The 17,467-nt window shown below is 33.1% G+C and overlaps 1 protein-coding gene across 1 annotated transcript in view; it reads left to right on the plus strand.

Moving 5' to 3' along the window:
- Positions 1–438: 438 nt before the first annotated feature.
- Positions 439–17,467, plus strand: part of LOC114340242 (alpha/beta hydrolase domain-containing protein 17B) — a 178,027-nt gene continuing 160,998 nt past the window's right edge. The window contains exon 1 of the mRNA XM_050641483.1: positions 439–1,250. Within this exon, the coding sequence (XP_050497440.1) occupies positions 607–1,250 (644 nt within the window). The 5' untranslated portion in view covers positions 439–606. The remainder of the gene's footprint in view (positions 1,251–17,467) is intronic.

Consider the following 17,467-nt stretch of genomic DNA (forward strand, 5'->3'; position numbering starts at 1 on the left):
TTATTGTAATTAATTAATATAAATAAATCATTCATGAAATGAACACACTGGACAAACATTCAATCGACCCTGATACATAGGTTAACGGATGCTTTGTTTAAATTTTCATCCCAATTCCTCTAGTTCCAAATAAGCGGCAGCACCCTCGCTTGAGTTCGCGAATAATTTGTCTAATTTTTAAATTAATTGTAAAAAATCATCAGTGATCCGTTCTGTGTATTCATTCAATTTACGTTCTTAAATCAACTTCAAAAATACTATATAAGTTGTTTTATATGTATGTACTTTGTGGTCTCAATATTCTCTTTTTTATTTTCTAAAATAAATACAAAGCTATATCACAGAATAAGAAACAATTTTTTGCTATTCTGTGGCTATAATGTTGTTTTCTATGGGGTCCAACTTTATTTTTCGGAACAGTTACTTCCGAGCTGTTCTAAAAGAGTGTTCTGTTCTTTAGGTAACAATAACAACTCTATTGTGGACGTGCTTTTATAATAATGGCGTTGTCAACAATGAGAAGGAAGGTTTTGTTATAGTATTCACAGACTTTTAACAAATTTTGTAGTTATATTTTAGTACCGGTATAATTTTAAATGAAAAAAAATGAACGGTCTAAGTTTAAGTGAATTGTGTTGTTTGTTTTGTTGCCCACCTTGCCCAAGCAAAATATCAGCTAAACTAGCCTTTCTACCACCTGAGCCAACATACGAATTTGTGTCAGATGAAAATGGAAAATACACTTTTGCTTTGACTGAACGGGCAGAATGGCAATTTTCGGAAAGAGAAAAAGAAAACATTGAAGTCTTTTTCACTAGAACCAACCGAGGAAACCGAATTGCTTGCTTATTTGTTAGATGCAGTAGCAATGCAAGATTTACAATTTTATTTTCACATGGGAATGCAGTGGATTTGGGACAGATGAGTAGTTTTTACTTGGGTCTAGGTTCACGTATTAATTGTAATATATTTAGTTATGACTATTCGGGTTATGGTGTAAGTGCAGGAAAACCTTCTGAAAAAAATCTGTATGCTGATATTGATGCTGCTTGGCAAGCATTAAGGACTAGATATGGTATTAGCCCCGAAAACATTATTCTTTACGGCCAAAGTATTGGTACTGTACCCACTGTTGATTTAGCCGCAAGATATGAAGTTGGAGCTGTGATATTGCATTCTCCTCTCATGTCAGGAATGAGAGTTGCCTTTCCTAATACCAAAAGGACTTGGTTCTTCGATGCCTTTCCCAGGTCAGTATATCTATCTATAATTTATTTTTGTAACTACATCACCTCTTTAACACTAGAAAGTCGGAAGGGATCATTTTGGCCCCACATTCTTTAATCAATTAAAACTCGGTTTAAAGAAATTAAATCTACTCTAGACGATAGAATCTGATTTTTATTTTTTACTTTTATTGTTTAACACATTCGCTGCCTATCAAAAACATTCGGAACACCATACAGTTTGCAGTTTTTGATATTTGCCACACATTGCCTTGTTACAGCCGCTGTAATGATTGGAAGTATGATTTGCTTTACAAAATATTTTCAACTGATATTTTTGTCGTTTTTGGATAGTAACAGTGATAGTTGTTGGTAGACTCCAGATTTTGGGAGGCAAGGTATGGGGCCCATAATTGTTCACACAGCCAAAGAATAAACTTACAAAGACTGACTCTACTTCTAGTTATTTCTTTATAAATAATCCATGCATTTATTGCTTCCAAGTCAAGAGTATTATAAAACATGTACATAGGCCATCGTATTGAAGTTACTTTTGTAGTATAAAGACGCGAGTTATAGCCATTGACCCCATATAGGCCAATACCCTAAAACCGATGTGTCAGCGCCTGAACTATGGTCGACCTTATTTCCAAACTACAACTTGTGTATTTTTGCTTACTTTTCAAATGTGTAATGTATTTCATTTCATTGATTATAATTCAGTCTGATATATTTCTTTGTAGAGTAAAGTCGCATTTTTTATATTGTAACTATTAAATCGCAATAAAGTCAATTCTTGCACTTGTATTTTTAAAAATTGTTTTTAAAAATCGTTCCGAAAAGGCAGAAACTATTAGTGGCGTAGTCTTACTGGATTTTTCGTCGAATTCCATTGAGGATATTCGTGGGTTTTAACTCTTAAACGAAAAAAAGAACTGTGTTTCCATTTTTCATAAACTTTTAAACTGTCAGTGATTTTGAGCTCCATCCGCACATCCAGAATTCCAGGAACAAGCAGAAGTGCATAAATGTGGTAAGCTAAAAATTTTTGTTCATTTTTATCAGACTCCTCTTGTCTATTGAATCCTTTTGCGAAAATAATAATCAAGTGTACGTATTAGTTATTATTTTATTTTTTTTGATAGATAAGTATATAGGAAAGAAAAGTAATAAATAAAGATGACTTCACCATGTACTTCAAATACTACTATTATTGTACCTAAGTTAGATATCACCAATTTGGCCATTATTCCTCGTTTTAATGATAATATAAATAAACTCTACAGATTTATAAATGCAACTGAATCAATCTTAAGGTATTATTTTGATACAAATATTTACAAATCTGAAAATTGTTTACTATTGAATGGAATTTTAAATAAATTAGAAGGAAGGGCTGAAAAAATTATTGCTATTAGCGGCTATACTGATTGGGATGGTATAAAAAATACATTAATTTTAAATTTTGCCGACCAAAGAGATGAAAATTGCCTTAATCAAGATCTTGTTAATTTAAAACAAAAACCAAACGAATCACCTTATCATTTTCATGAAAAGGTGCTCGATTTATTAAATTCCATATGTAATTATATTGATTTACACCATCTTGGTCAGGAGCGCACATGTAAAAGAGAATTTTTTAATAAACAAGCACTAAAAACATTCTTAGCGGGTTTAAGAGAACCTTTAGGGCCCATAATTAGGGCAATGAGACCGAAATCTGTTGAACAAGCTGTTCAATTCCTTAAAGAAGAAGATAACATTAAATATTACCAAAAGAGTCAAAATTTTAATAATAATAATAATAATAATAAAACTAGGTGCGCTGTTACAAATTGTGAACACTAAAGTCCTACCCAACTATGTCGTAGAAGCTCACACATTGGAATATTTGCATATGCTAATCTACTGTGCAGCAACAGCAATTGCTAATGTAATGTACCCTGGGAAAAAAGACTGCTTGGAAAGATCGAATTATTACGTAGGGATATTGGTATAGTCACAGAATACATACGAGGTGTAACAAGTAGAAAAGTCATCAGAAGAGCTGAAGAAATAATGCTGACTACCGCAAGACACTCAAGATACAATCCAGAAAACAACAGCCCATCGGTATCTGGGTACATTAAAACAAAAGCTCTCCGTTTATTCAGGACGACTAAGGAGGTACAAAGTTAGTAACAACCGCAAAAGCGACAATGCTCTTTTTGAAAGTTCTGAAAAGGTGTTCTATCGAAAACTCAATTCTACTGTAGAACGTGTCGATAAGACTTACCCAAGCCAAGAAGAAATTCATGAGTTTTGGGGAAATCAACTTTCCACGCCAGCTACTCTTAACAACAATGCTGGATGGATAGAAGATACGACACAGAACTGCCAACACTACATTACCACCCTTTACGAACCCTTCACTACTGAAGAAGTCTCAAATACCATCAAAGAGCTTCATAACTGGAAATTTCCTGGACCAGACGGAGTTCAAAACTTTTGGCTCAAGAAGTTTTGGAGTGTTCATGAATGCTTATCAACACTAATTAATCATGTTATTTCTAATCCGCAGGATATACCATCATTCCTAACTCAGGGAACCACTTATTTAATTCCGAAGGATCAAAATAACACCCAAGATCCAGCCAAATACCGCCCAATTACTTGTCTTCCAACTTTGTATAAATTGGTCACATCCTGTTTAGCCCGGCGTATCTACCAAGGGTTCCATGGGTTGCTAAGAACAACTTATCATCGACTCAGTCATTTCTAACCAGGCATATTCCAAAAAGAGGAATCCTTTTACTGCCTTCATTGATTACAAGAAGGCCTTTGATTCAGTGCCGCATGAATGGCTTATAGATATATTGAGAATATATAAAGTCGATGATAATATAGTGACCTTTTTAGAGCATATAATGACGGAGTGGAAGACTAGAATTCACCTTCAAATACCTGGTGAAAGTAATATCGAAACTGAAAATATCGCAATCAGCCGGGGCCTGTTTCAAGGAGATTCGTTGAGTCCTCTGTGGTTCTGTCTAGCTATGAACCCACTACCTCAGCTATTGAACTCCACAGATGCAGGTTTTAGCATCAAAAATAACAACAATGTGGTGGTGAAGCTTAATCATTTATTTTATATGGATGATTTGAAATTAATGGCTTCCACTCGAAACGAACTCGATGAGATGCTAAAAACTGTAGAAACTTTTTCTAATGATATTAGCATGCACTTCGGACTAGACAAGTGCCGTATTTTAAATATAGTCAGAGGAAAAGTACAGCCCGGAGGATTCAATATGCAAAATGGCCAGAACATCGTGGCCATGGGTGAAAACGATATGTATAAATATCTTGGAGTAAATCAAGCGCGGAGAATTGACCCTAAACAAATGAAAACAGAGATAACTACTGAGTTTATACGAAGGGTAAAACAGCTGCTTCGCTCACACCTTAATAGTAGAAATTTGTTTAAGGCACTAAACACCTACGCATGTTCCGCGCTTAGCTATTCATTTGGCATTGTTAAGTGGACAAAAACGGACATAGAAAATCTTCAGCGAAAAGTAAGAACGCACCTCACAAAGGCACAAAAACACCATCCAAAAAGTGCAGTAGAAAGAACGACATTACCACAGAATTTAGGAGGAAGATATTGGATATAGGTGAGCAATTAGACAAACAAATTGCTAATTTAAGATCTTACTTTCAGATGCAGGCTGAAACATCTACTCTACATCGCGCTATCTGCGCAGTAGATGACACAACACCGATAAAACTGAGGGAAGCAGAACTGCGCATAAACCACCTTACTAAGGACGAAAAAGTGCGCGCCTGGATGGGTAAACCTCTGCACGGGCGACATTCCAATGAGGTCAGCCAAGATTATGTCGACAATATAGCGTCGAACTACTGGTTGACATCAGGAAAGATGTTCCCTGAAACGGAGGGTTCATTACTGGCCATTCAGGATCGGGTTATACCAACCAGAAATTACCTGAAATATATCATCAAAGACCCTCATGTTCAAAACGACAGATGCCGATATGGATGTCAAGCCCAAGAAACCATCCAACATCTTACAGGGGGCTGCCAGGCATTTGCTGCAACTGAGTACAAGGAACGGCATGACGCAGTGGGAAAAATCCTTCATCAGGAGATAGCTATCAAGCTAAGACTTCTCCAAACCGACCATCTCCCATATTATCAATACGTCCCTGAGAGTATGCTTGAGGATGGCAACTACAAGCTATACTGGGACCGCACTGTGCTCACAGACCAAACAGTGGCGCATAATAGACCAGATCTCGTATTAGTCAATAAATTAACGAGACAAACAACCCTCATTGATGTGGCGATTCCTAACAACAATAATCTACGTACTAAATTTACTGAAAAAATCGCCAAGTACAGAGATCTGGAAATTCAAATACGAAGACAATGGAGAATGCAGAGTACCCAGACGATACCGATTATTATGTCTACTACTGGAGTCATTCCGAAGACCCTCCTCGAAAGCATAAAAAAGTTGGGTCTTAATCAACATTTTTATAAGACCATGCAGAAAGCAGTACTATTCGCAACAGCCAGATGTGTACGAAAATTTTTGGGAGATAAACCTGCATACCAAGTCACTAGGGCTCGATAACACGGAAAGAGTCCCACCAGAGCTCAATCCTTTTGATTACCGTAGGTATCTGGGATGAGTCAATTTTCTCCTTAGAGGGAGTGTGAGCCATATGGCTAAATTTGGATAATAATAATAATAGTAACAGATCTAGAAACGCAAACTATAACTTTTATCCAAATTCTCAAACAGATCCTCGCAATGATAGACATTTTCAACCTTCGCAATCAAATCAGTATCAAAGGAACAATCCCCAAAACTATCAGTCCAATTTCCAAAATAATTCTAATAGGCCAGCTCAAAATGTTTGGCGACGAAACCCAAATTTTGTTCCTAACCGACCCACTCCAATGAGTACATCTACTAGAAATAGTACTCGCCAATTCAAAAATAATTTCCAAACCTTTAACAAGCCAGCTCAAAATAATACTTGGCGACCAAATCCCAATTTCGCCCCAAATACGTCTACTCCTATGAGTACGAATACTAGAAATAGTACGCCAGGATTCAGAAATAATTTCCACAACCCCAAAAATCCAAATCAAAACTTTACATTCGAAGAACTGTATAATACTGAGTATGAATCCATTGATATTGATAAAAAAAACCCCTGATCAAGAAGCTTATGATGATGCTAACGAAGAGCATAATCAAAATTTTCAAGACAGCCCCTTTCAAAATCAACAGACTTGATAGAATTAAATTTTTCCACAAATAAAAGAGAACTGCCTTATATCCAAATTCACGATCCTCCATTAAAATTACTGGTAGATACCGGTTCCTCTAAATCTTTCTTAAATCCAGAAAAAGCTAACCTTTTTTATAAAAATTTTATCTATTACGAACCCTTTGTTGTCTCTGCAGTATTTCAAAGTACTAAAAAGGACTTTTGTGCAGAAATCCCCATCTTTTCAGAATTTAATCAGGAAGGTAAGATTAAATTCCACCTTTTTGATTTCCATAGAAGTTTCGATGGTCTTTTAGGACTAGATAATATAAAATATCTAAACACTAATTTGGATTTCGTAAATTCCCAATTAACTACTCCATATTCCAGTATTCCGATAACATACTATAAATCTGATCTAAAGATAATCTTCAAACAAAAATTGGACCCCTTATCTTGTAGTGTAGCCAAAATTCCAGTTTCCCAAAAATTAGGATATATATTTATCCCTGACCAAACAATCCAAAAATGTGTAATCCCTGCATGTTTTTCGAATGCAATAGACGGTTTTGCCCTAGTAGAAATCTTTAATCGAACCCAAGACGAAATTTTTGTCACATTAGATGCTCCAATCGATACTGTTCCTTTTGACGAAAATTGTCATGCATTATTCCATGCAGACATAGTGCCTGCCGATGAAACAGAAAATATTAATAACGAAGAAAACACAGAACAAGGAAATAACCAAGACAACGATGTTGAAGAAGATGATGATGGAGAAACTGTACATACCAGTCTAGAAGATCCAATACTAGGAATGCTCATTTCTGATAAGCACCTTAATGTTTTTGATCACCAAATTGTAATTGATTTCGTTTTACACTCAGCCGTCAAACCAAAAATTGAAAAAATATTTCCTAACAGAAAAAGACTTTATATCCAAATTTCAAAAAATAATATTGTAGAAAACTATAAATATATTTAAAAATTACATTGACTCAAAATACAAATACGCTGTGTACTTCAAAGAAGATACTTTTATACCAGAAATATTAGAAACTTTAAAAAACACTTTTAAAAATTCTGCCTACAAGTTAATAAAATGTAACAGCATCTTAAAAGATATAGTAGACAAAGATGAACAACATGAAAAAATAAGGATATTTCACGAAGGAAAAACCAATCACCGAGGTATTCTAGAAACAGAAACTAGGATCAAACGCACCTATTATTGGCCTGGAATAAAACAAAATGTAACAGATTTTATAAATAATTGTAATATTTGCCAAGTAAATAAATATGATCGTAATCCGCCAAATCAAAAACTAATGATTACTCCCACAGCTTCAAAACCATTCGAAATAATATTTGCAGACACGTTTTCAAGTCAAGGCCAAAAGTTTCTTACTATAATAGACACATTTTCTAAATACGGTCAAGTACTGAAAATCAACCCTCTTTCAGCATTGACAAGTACTGAAATCGTAAAAGCTTTTCTAACCTTCATGACACACCATGGAATTCCTGATCTTGTAACTATGGACCGAGGCACAGAATTAAAAAGCTCTGTTGTACAAGAATTTTTCGACATACATAAATAAAAACTCATTATGTTAATACAAACAGTACCCAATCTAAAGGAGCTATAGAGAGATTTCATTCTACTCTAATAGAACATATCTACGAATAATTAGAAGCAAAGCTGATGGAAAAATTGATATCTTAAATCAAATGCCTTATGCTCTTTTAGGCTATAATAACTCAATATACTCCGTAACTCAACAAAAGCCGATAGATATTATAAATGGCCACATTAACACTAAAGAAATTTTTGATATAAATATAAACCAAACTAATTAATAACTACATAGAAAAACATAGAGATCTGACCAAAGAAATTTATAAAGAACTTAATAAAAAACTGATCGAACAAAAGGACAAAACTATCGAATATAATAATAGAGATCGACATGAACCACTCACATACGAAGAAGGCAATGATGTTTACAGGAAAAATACTACTCTGGTACGAAATAAACTGAATCCCAAATTTATGAAAGATAAAGTTGTTAAAGATGCAAAAATTAAAGTTGCTACTTCAAAAAGACTTTTACACAAACAAAATTTAAGACGACCAAAAACTAACCGGAAAAAACTCTTGCAGGTTCCTAATGACAACGATGATGGTCCTTCAACAAGTCGAGAATAAAGAAATCACCTTTACGAATCTCAAAGATAATCCCAGAATACTTCCTTATAAATTAGGCACTGCAAAAATTAAATCTAGTACTCATTCATTTATCCATTATGTTAATTTAGAACCAATTCAAAAAGAAATTAAGACTCTAAGACTTTCCTACCAAAATGTAACAGCTGCAATTAAAGACAGCCTTAGTAGTCCTTATTATTCCGAATTAGAAAATTTTGATCGCGTCCTTTTCTTTCAGCTACAATTAGCTGAACAAAAACTCCAATCACTCTTACCTGATCACAGAGCAAAAAGAGGTCTTATAGACGGACTAGGTTCAATAATTAAATGTATCACAGGAAACTTAGATGCAGAACACGCAAAACATTACGATAGCGCACTAGAAGAACTAAAAAGTAACCAAAATAAAATTGTAACTAAACTTAATAAACAAATTTCATTATCGACTGAGATTGTAGAGAATTTTAATAATACTATTTCTCTCATAAAAAGTAACCAAGAAGTAATTTTCTCTGGTTTAGAATCTATTCGTTCAAATCTTAATAAGTTTATTTTTAATTTTGAAGATTTTCTTATAACTCGAAATATTTTAGATCAATTAAGTATAAGTATAAATATTATAGTACAGTTACTAACAGATATAGAAAACTCTATAACATTTGCGAGACTAGGTATTTTAAATAGTAGCATAGTAAAAATTAATGAACTAAAGTCAATATTAACTAAAATTTTAGAATATCATTCAAAAAACGAACTAATTTATCCAAATATCACATCAGACATAAATAATTATTATATCTTAGAGACAGAAGCGTACTACTCTAACTTGACCATTGTTTTCATGGTCCATGTTCCAATAGCTTATCCCGACGAATTTTCCTACTATCATTTATACTCGATTCCTACTGTGAATCGTACTACCATAGTGTCCCCTAACACTTATCTGATAATGAATGAAAATTTTTACCAATACACATCTGTACCATGCTCAAACCTGAAGCCCAAATTCTTCTGTCCCGAAAATCCTCTAAGAAGCAAAAGTGAAGAAGACTGTCTATTTCAACTCCTTCAACTAAAATCCAATCCTACGAGATGCCAAAGAATAGAAGTTCACATTTCAAAAAATATGATCCAGCAAATAGATGAGTCCCACTACATCGCTGTTTTGGTAACCAAAACCAAAATCCAAATAAACTGTACTAACACAGACCTTCAATTAATTTCTGGAAATTATCTCATCACAGTTCCTTCCCAATGCCAGTTTAGCACAGAAGATCAAACATTTAGCAATAATCGTCTCATTTCCGAAAGTCAGCCACTATTACTTCCGAATATAGTTGTTCCTCATACCCATCAAGAAGAGATTCCCGAAGTCCATATCCAAGATGTTCAACTGGACAAGATTCATTTAATTAAGAAGAAACAAGAAGAAATTAAAACATTAATACTTAAAAACTCAAAAATCACTCATCCTAATTTTTGGAACCTAACAGTAATATTTTTGATTATAATAATTCTTGCATATTTTGTTATTAAATTTATAAAAATTAGAACGAAATCACAAAGAAAAGACGATAGTCCCATGGAGAATGTTCACATCCAAGAAGATGATCCTGAAGAAAATCTACCACAGGCCCAACCTAGGTCATTTTTCAATTCCATGAAAAATTCCAGAAACTAAGGGTGGAGGAGTTATAGCCATTGACCCCGTATAGGCCATTACCCTAATACCGATGTGTCAGCGCCTGAACTATGGTCGACCTTATTTCCAAACTGCAACTTGTGTATTATTGCTTATTTTTCAAATGTGTAATGTATTTCATTTCATTGATTATAATTCAGTCTGATATATTTCTTTGTAAAGTCGCATTTTTTACATTGTAACTATTAGATCGCAATAAAGTCAATTCTCGCACTTGTATTTTTAAAAATTGTTTTTAAAAATCGTTCCGAAAAGGCATAAACTATTAGTCGCGTCATTTGGTCCTCTACACCCACAATAAATTGTATCTTTGTGTTCACTTGTGTTCACCAACAATTTTATCTTTATTACGTAGATGATCAGTACCAGTATAAGGGTAACCATTTACAATAAACATACATAAATATAAATAGTTGAAAGACTGATAAGTTTCACTTTCTTCATACATAAATATAATTTTACCCATCCAACAGGAATTTGAAAGAAAGGCTCGTCGAATTTCCCAGAAAACGATAATAACTTACACAGGGCCAATTTGGCCCCTTTAGACTTCTATGGTAGATTTGTTAGAAAAACCATTTAATAAATTTAGTAAACAATATTTTTTTGTGTTAAATAAGTCTTAGTATCAAAATATTAAAAGTAATAAAAAATGAAATTATTATTGCCCCAAATAAAAAAATTAAAATAACTTCAAATCGCAACAGGGGCCAAATTGGCCCCTCCGACTTTCTAGTGTTAATACCTAAACGACTGAGGTATTTTTTCTTACCTTTACCCCGGCTTGACTGTTTTTTAGTTAATAGTATCAGCAAACAGCATTGACATGTGTCCAGATAAGCTCACATAGATTGTGGGAAAGTATGAGTGTGTAGCATATTTGAGGCGCTCAGAGCAATAGCTAACAGAGCAGCAGCCTAACCCACAACCCAGAATTTTACCAAAACGCTTTTATTACATTAAAGTTATCCCTTATTTAAGTATTTTCAGATGCAGCGTGAGCAATGGTTTCTTGAGCCACTCTGCATCTGAAAATACTTAAATAAAGGATAACTTTAATGTAATAAAAGCGTTTTGGTAAAATTGTGGGATGTGGGTTAGGCCACTGTTGCTCTGAGCGCCTCAGTCGGTAAACACATGGTCTTTAACCTTTAACTACCCGCGCATCAAGTTATAACATAACGACACGCGTGGCGTACTTTATACGCCACAAGAAAATACACTTAACAACAGCGGATTTGTTTACTGTTTTTTGAAAAAATACACGTAGTTGTTTGTTATAAACCTTATTCGGCATCAGTGAATACTTGGAGTTCCTTCTCAGTAAGCCAATTGGGATTTATAACCGGAATCATGGAATAACTGGATTCCATGATAAATAAAATTACTAATAAAATTTTTTTTGAAATGTGATTTTTTACAGGAGAAAAAGTATTGTTTATAAAGAAAAATATATTTTGTGCCATAATGACTAAAAAACAATTGAAATATGTACTTCTATTACTACTTATATTAATATAATCGTGGCGTATATTGTCCACCACCGGAAACAATAAATAATAAACTGCAAATTACGATCTTCCCAGAATGCCAATTATAACAAAACTAAAACCAAATTGTAAAGCACATTCCAGTGATAGGTTAGAGAGATAAATAAGGTCAAAAATTAAATTTTTAAATATATTTGCAGTAGAATTCTTATATCTGGCGTAAAAAATACGCCAGCGCGTGTAGTTAAAGGTTAAAGTATTAATGATTTTTTAATAATTTTTTGTTTAAATCTAACAAAGTTTCAATAATAATAAGGTTTCACTTACAAGTTTGGCTTGTAAGTTTTTTGTCACACAAAATGTTTTTTTTAACATATATATTCAGCAATCTATTAGTTATAAACATTCTGATAATAAGCATCTTTAGGGTCCGAAGTAAAAATTGACTTTAGAGAGGTCAGTCCAATGACTGGGCCTCTAGTATGGAACAAGCATGACATTCCGATAATTTGCTAAATACATACAAAGTGAAGCTTATATATATATATATATATATATATATATATATATATATATATTTTATTTTTTATGTTAGTATGAAAAGCTTTGTGTTGAAAAATTGGCAGGTTAAAGCTTCACTCCTTTCTAATATTAACAAATATAAAATAATTTATATTGCCACAATACACCCAATGATAGGCCTATAATTTGCTGTACTACCAGTTGCTTGATATTGTGGGTGTGGAGTTTTCATCTGTCAATTCGAATATTTTTAAATTTACACACGGAGAGTTCCGAAAAGCCAATAATAAAAACTACTTGATTGTCGTGACAAAAACTAATGGCGATATAATAAAATTAAGAATAACAATGTCATGCATGGTTTTATAATAATTAAGTGTTGTGAATGTAAAGCAATTTTTGATTTTAAATATAGGAGTAAGTTTTAGACTGAACAAAGATGACAGACTGTGATAAATTTTATCAACATTATAATATAACATCATTGATGATACAATCTCAATAAGTTTGTAAGTAGCGAATTTTTTAATTAATTATACCAACGTTAACAAACTATTCATCACATTTGTAGCTCCCTGATGAAGGACATAACCATGTCCGACAGCTTGGAATAAAAAATCACTGCTGGAAAGTCAAACTATACATCAAATTCAAGCACATAGACAGATTCTAGAAAAGTCACTAGAATATAACATAGATACCCACCATCTCTTCGTCGACTTCAAAGCAGCCTATAACAGTGTTAAAAGAACTGCATTATATAATACAATGATTGACTTTGGGATCCCACCGGAGTTGGTTAAGTTGACCCAACTAACAATGCAAAATGTAAGCCCGTGCGTTAGAATTCGAGCAGAACACTCGACATTCTTTGTCATTAATAATGGTCTAAGACAGGGGGACGCGCTGGTGTGTCTGCTCTTTAATATTACATACTTGGAAAAGGTAGTGAGAAAATTAAATATTAGAATAAATGGAACTATTTTTAATAGATCGACGCAAATTCTCGCATTCGCTGATGATTTAGTTATAGTGGGCAGAAGTGTGAGAGACATGGTGCAGTGTTTTACAAGACTAGCGGACGCGGCAAGTGAATCAGGACTTGTGGTAAAAGAGGAAAAAACCAAATATATGTTGGTTTCTAAAAGCTCCCGAAATATCGAACAGAGAATTCAAATTAACAACCATACCTTTGAGCAAGTCAAGGAATTCACATATCTTGGGTCGCTAGTAAACTCAATAAACACGACAAGCGACGATATAAAACGACGCATAGCAATAGCAAATAGAACTCTACACGGTATCTAGAAACATTTAAAAAATAAAAATATAAAGCGTGCAGTAAAGCTCAATATAATATACAAAACCTTAATAAGCCGGTTTTGATATATGGGACTGAAACGTGGACCTTATCTCAAAATGATGAAAGACGTGGTATTTTTGAGAGAAAAATCCTTAAAAAGATTTTTGGGACCGTAAATGAAAATGGGCTATGGCGTCGAAGATACAACTTTAAACTGTATCAGTCATACACCGATCCAGATATTGTGAAATTCGTTAGAAGAAAGTGCAGAGACTTAGATGGGCTGGACACATTTCTAGAATGCCAGATCACGAATACACTAAGAAATTAACCTTTTCAAAACCAGAGGACACAAGAAGTAGATGACGTCCTCGAAAAAGATAGATTGATGATGTAGAAGAAGACCTAAAGATTTTAGGGGTCAGAAGATGGAAGGAAGTTGCCTGGAATCGACAGGAGTGGCGACTTCTTTGCGAGCAGGCCAAGATCCACAACTGATTGTCGAGCCACGTATGATGATGATGATGTTTCAACGTACATGTGAGTTGATCATTTGAGTGAGTGTGGTTTATGTAAACCATCAGACACTTTCTTGTTATATATGGAGCAACTGGAGACAATTTTTCGTTCCACAAATAGTGATTTCATTTTGGTATTTTGCCGATTTAAAGCAATGTTACCTTTTAATACTAGAATAGCTCTGGAGAAGCTCCCTTAGTAGGCATTTTCGGACTAGGAGAATTGAGTTAAATTGTCTTAAAATTATCTGAAGAATCTCCGGTATTCGTTTGTCGGGGGAGTTTCTGGACACTCTGTATATTGAAAAATATTCCCTTGGAATCTTAATATAGTACGTGAACAACATAGTTGGTCCCTTAATTTTAAATGATATGCAAAATAGTTTTGTGTTAATAACTCTCAATCAAATTGAACGCGGTTAGCTTTATTTTGTAGGTCTTTTAAAAGCGATTAAGTTTTTGACATTTTTTGTAGAACAGTGGAGAAGATATGTGAAGAAAAATTGTAAAAAAATAATACTACAAATAAACAATGTTCCCGAAATTTTTTAGACTTCGACTACTTACCAACGTGTTCTACGTAATTTTTACTAAAAAATTACTTAAAATCATCTAACCCCTAAAAATGTCATCAAAACGACTAGACGATTTAGAAGAAGCTATTATCGATTTAAACAAAAGTTGTGTATTTTTAAGTCTAATTTTCAACTATTTAATTAAAAATAAAGGTTCCAGTTGAAAATTAAAAGTTGCTACGCCCACCGCGTTCGCAGGCAGATTAAGAACCCTGCTATTGCATAAGTATATAGATTTTTAAAAACCATTAAAGAAAAACAAACATTTTAAAAACCATTTAAACAGACAGACGTTCGGAAACAATTAGCGTCTCTTTGCAATGACAATGACGTCGACTTTGCAAAGTAACAAGACACTTACTCAAAACACACTACACATTACTCCCCTGACTTAGTGATAAGTTATACAATTACATGGCTAAAGGTTCTAGTTTTAAACCAAAGCCAGAATCAGAGAAAAAAACATTAAAAAAACCTCCCTAAGTTTTTTCGATACGACGTCTAGTTCTCGAGATATTTGAGAATCGCCTTTCTTTACAGAGCCCTTTAATAATGTAAATATTCTTATTCAAGCTACAAATAAGCAGAGGGAGAGAACTGACCGTAAAATTAATTTGCGATGTTTCCAAATTTATCGGATCTCGGGTTGTCCACAAAATGTATATATAGCATATACACATCGGATAGCTCGCGCTGCCCTCTAGAGCAGACTTAGTGGAACTACTGCAATATAAAAATCACCAAAAGGAGTGCAAAATGAGGTCCAGACAAAAATCGATTTCCTTGTATCGCCACCATTGTTACATCGAGATGTTACTATATACACGTGAATACAAGGTGAGATCCAAAATCGGATCTCGCCTTGCAAAACGGATCTCATCTTGTATAGCTTATGATACAAACGGATCTCGCCTTGATGTGAAGACATATATATATATATATATATATATATATATATATATATATATATATATATATATATATATATATATATATATTTTTTCAAAAACCCTGTTACCACATATACCCCAGGCTGTGGGTGAAAAATAGGTCGATTTCAGGATATAATTCAGGAATTTTTAAAACCTATCAGGTGTTGTAAAGGACGATGCCAGGAATAACTTCTACTAAAATGTAACCAAAAATATTGTGCGCTTTTTTTTATTGCGATTTTCATTTGTTAAATTTGCAATTTTTAATGATTTTTAATTTTGCTGCTTAGGATATTGATTTTAGAGAAAAACTTTTTAATAGAAAGTTGTAGTAAATTAAAAAACATACAATTTACGGTATGGTAAGTTTAATTTGGTTAGTTGGTTATTGCAAAACAGCCTGCGAAAAGTCCAAAATGGCTGTTTTTTACAATTGCGTTATTTATTGTACAAATAATTTTTTTTATTTTTTAAAGCATTAAAATGAAGATCTTTCAATTCCAAACATAAAAAAAATTGTAAAGCCAGATTAACGAATTTGTTGCTTAGATATTATAAATTGTTTATCCCAAGAGGTCAAATGTCGAAGGCTATAACTTTTTGAAAAAAAATCGTAGAGAGTTGATGAAACATCTAATCTCCTTCTAAAGAGTGATATTTTCATATTCTGATGTAAATAAATGCGTAAAACATTTTTAAACCTCTAATTTTTGGGTTTGAAAATAAGGGGGCAAATTTCGTTATAAATATTTAGAGCTGAAGCGGCCCTGTACATCCTATGAGTTTTTAACTTACAGATTATTGTTGCTGAAGATGAAACGAGGATTTATAAAAAAATAAAAAATTTCTACGACCAACTGAAGCCGAGATCATTTTTGGGTTTGAAAATAAGGGGCAAATTTCGTTATAAACATTTAGAGCTGAAGCGGCCCTGTACATCCTATGAGTTTCTAACTTACAGATTATTGTTGCTGAAGACAAAACGAAGATTTATAAAAAAATAAAAATTTTCTACAACCAACTGAAGCCGAGATAATTGTTTTTTTTTTCTTAAGTCGTAGTGCCTTTATTTATAACAATTGAGAAATTATTTTAGTCATTGACTAAAGAAAGACTTATATTATCGTAAAATAAAAATTATTATAAAATATAATTACATTTAATTATTAAAAATTATTTTTAATATCGGTGCTTTTGCGAGCGGCCGAATTTTGCAAATCGCCCGGCTCGCTTCAAATCCGCGCGGTCGGAAAATTTTTACGGAAATTGTATTAAATTTTAACAGAAAATAATTTAATAATATTACCATTATAATATACAGTCTATTTACCACTGTATTTGTTTTTCTTGATAAACTTTTATATGTGAAATTTCATTTCTGAAGAAATAGTATTACAAAAATGATACATATATATATGAAATATATAACTATATTTTTAATTTTTTCATTGTTATATAAATATAATAATAATAATGTTACTTCTTACTATAATATACAATATAAAACTTTTTCTTCTTGTAGTGACTATTCTTTTTGGATTTCACATATAAAAGTTTATCAAGAAAAACAAATACAGTGGTAAATATACTGTATATTATAATGGTAATATTATTAAATTGTTTTCTGTCAAAATTTAATACAAGTTACGTAAAAATTTTCCGAGCGCGCGGATTTGAAGCGAGCCGGGCGATTTGCAAAATTCGG

The sequence above is a fragment of the Diabrotica virgifera genome, chromosome 10 (genome assembly GCF_917563875.1).
Source record: "Diabrotica virgifera virgifera chromosome 10, PGI_DIABVI_V3a".
Taxonomy (NCBI): domain Eukaryota; kingdom Metazoa; phylum Arthropoda; class Insecta; order Coleoptera; family Chrysomelidae; genus Diabrotica; species Diabrotica virgifera.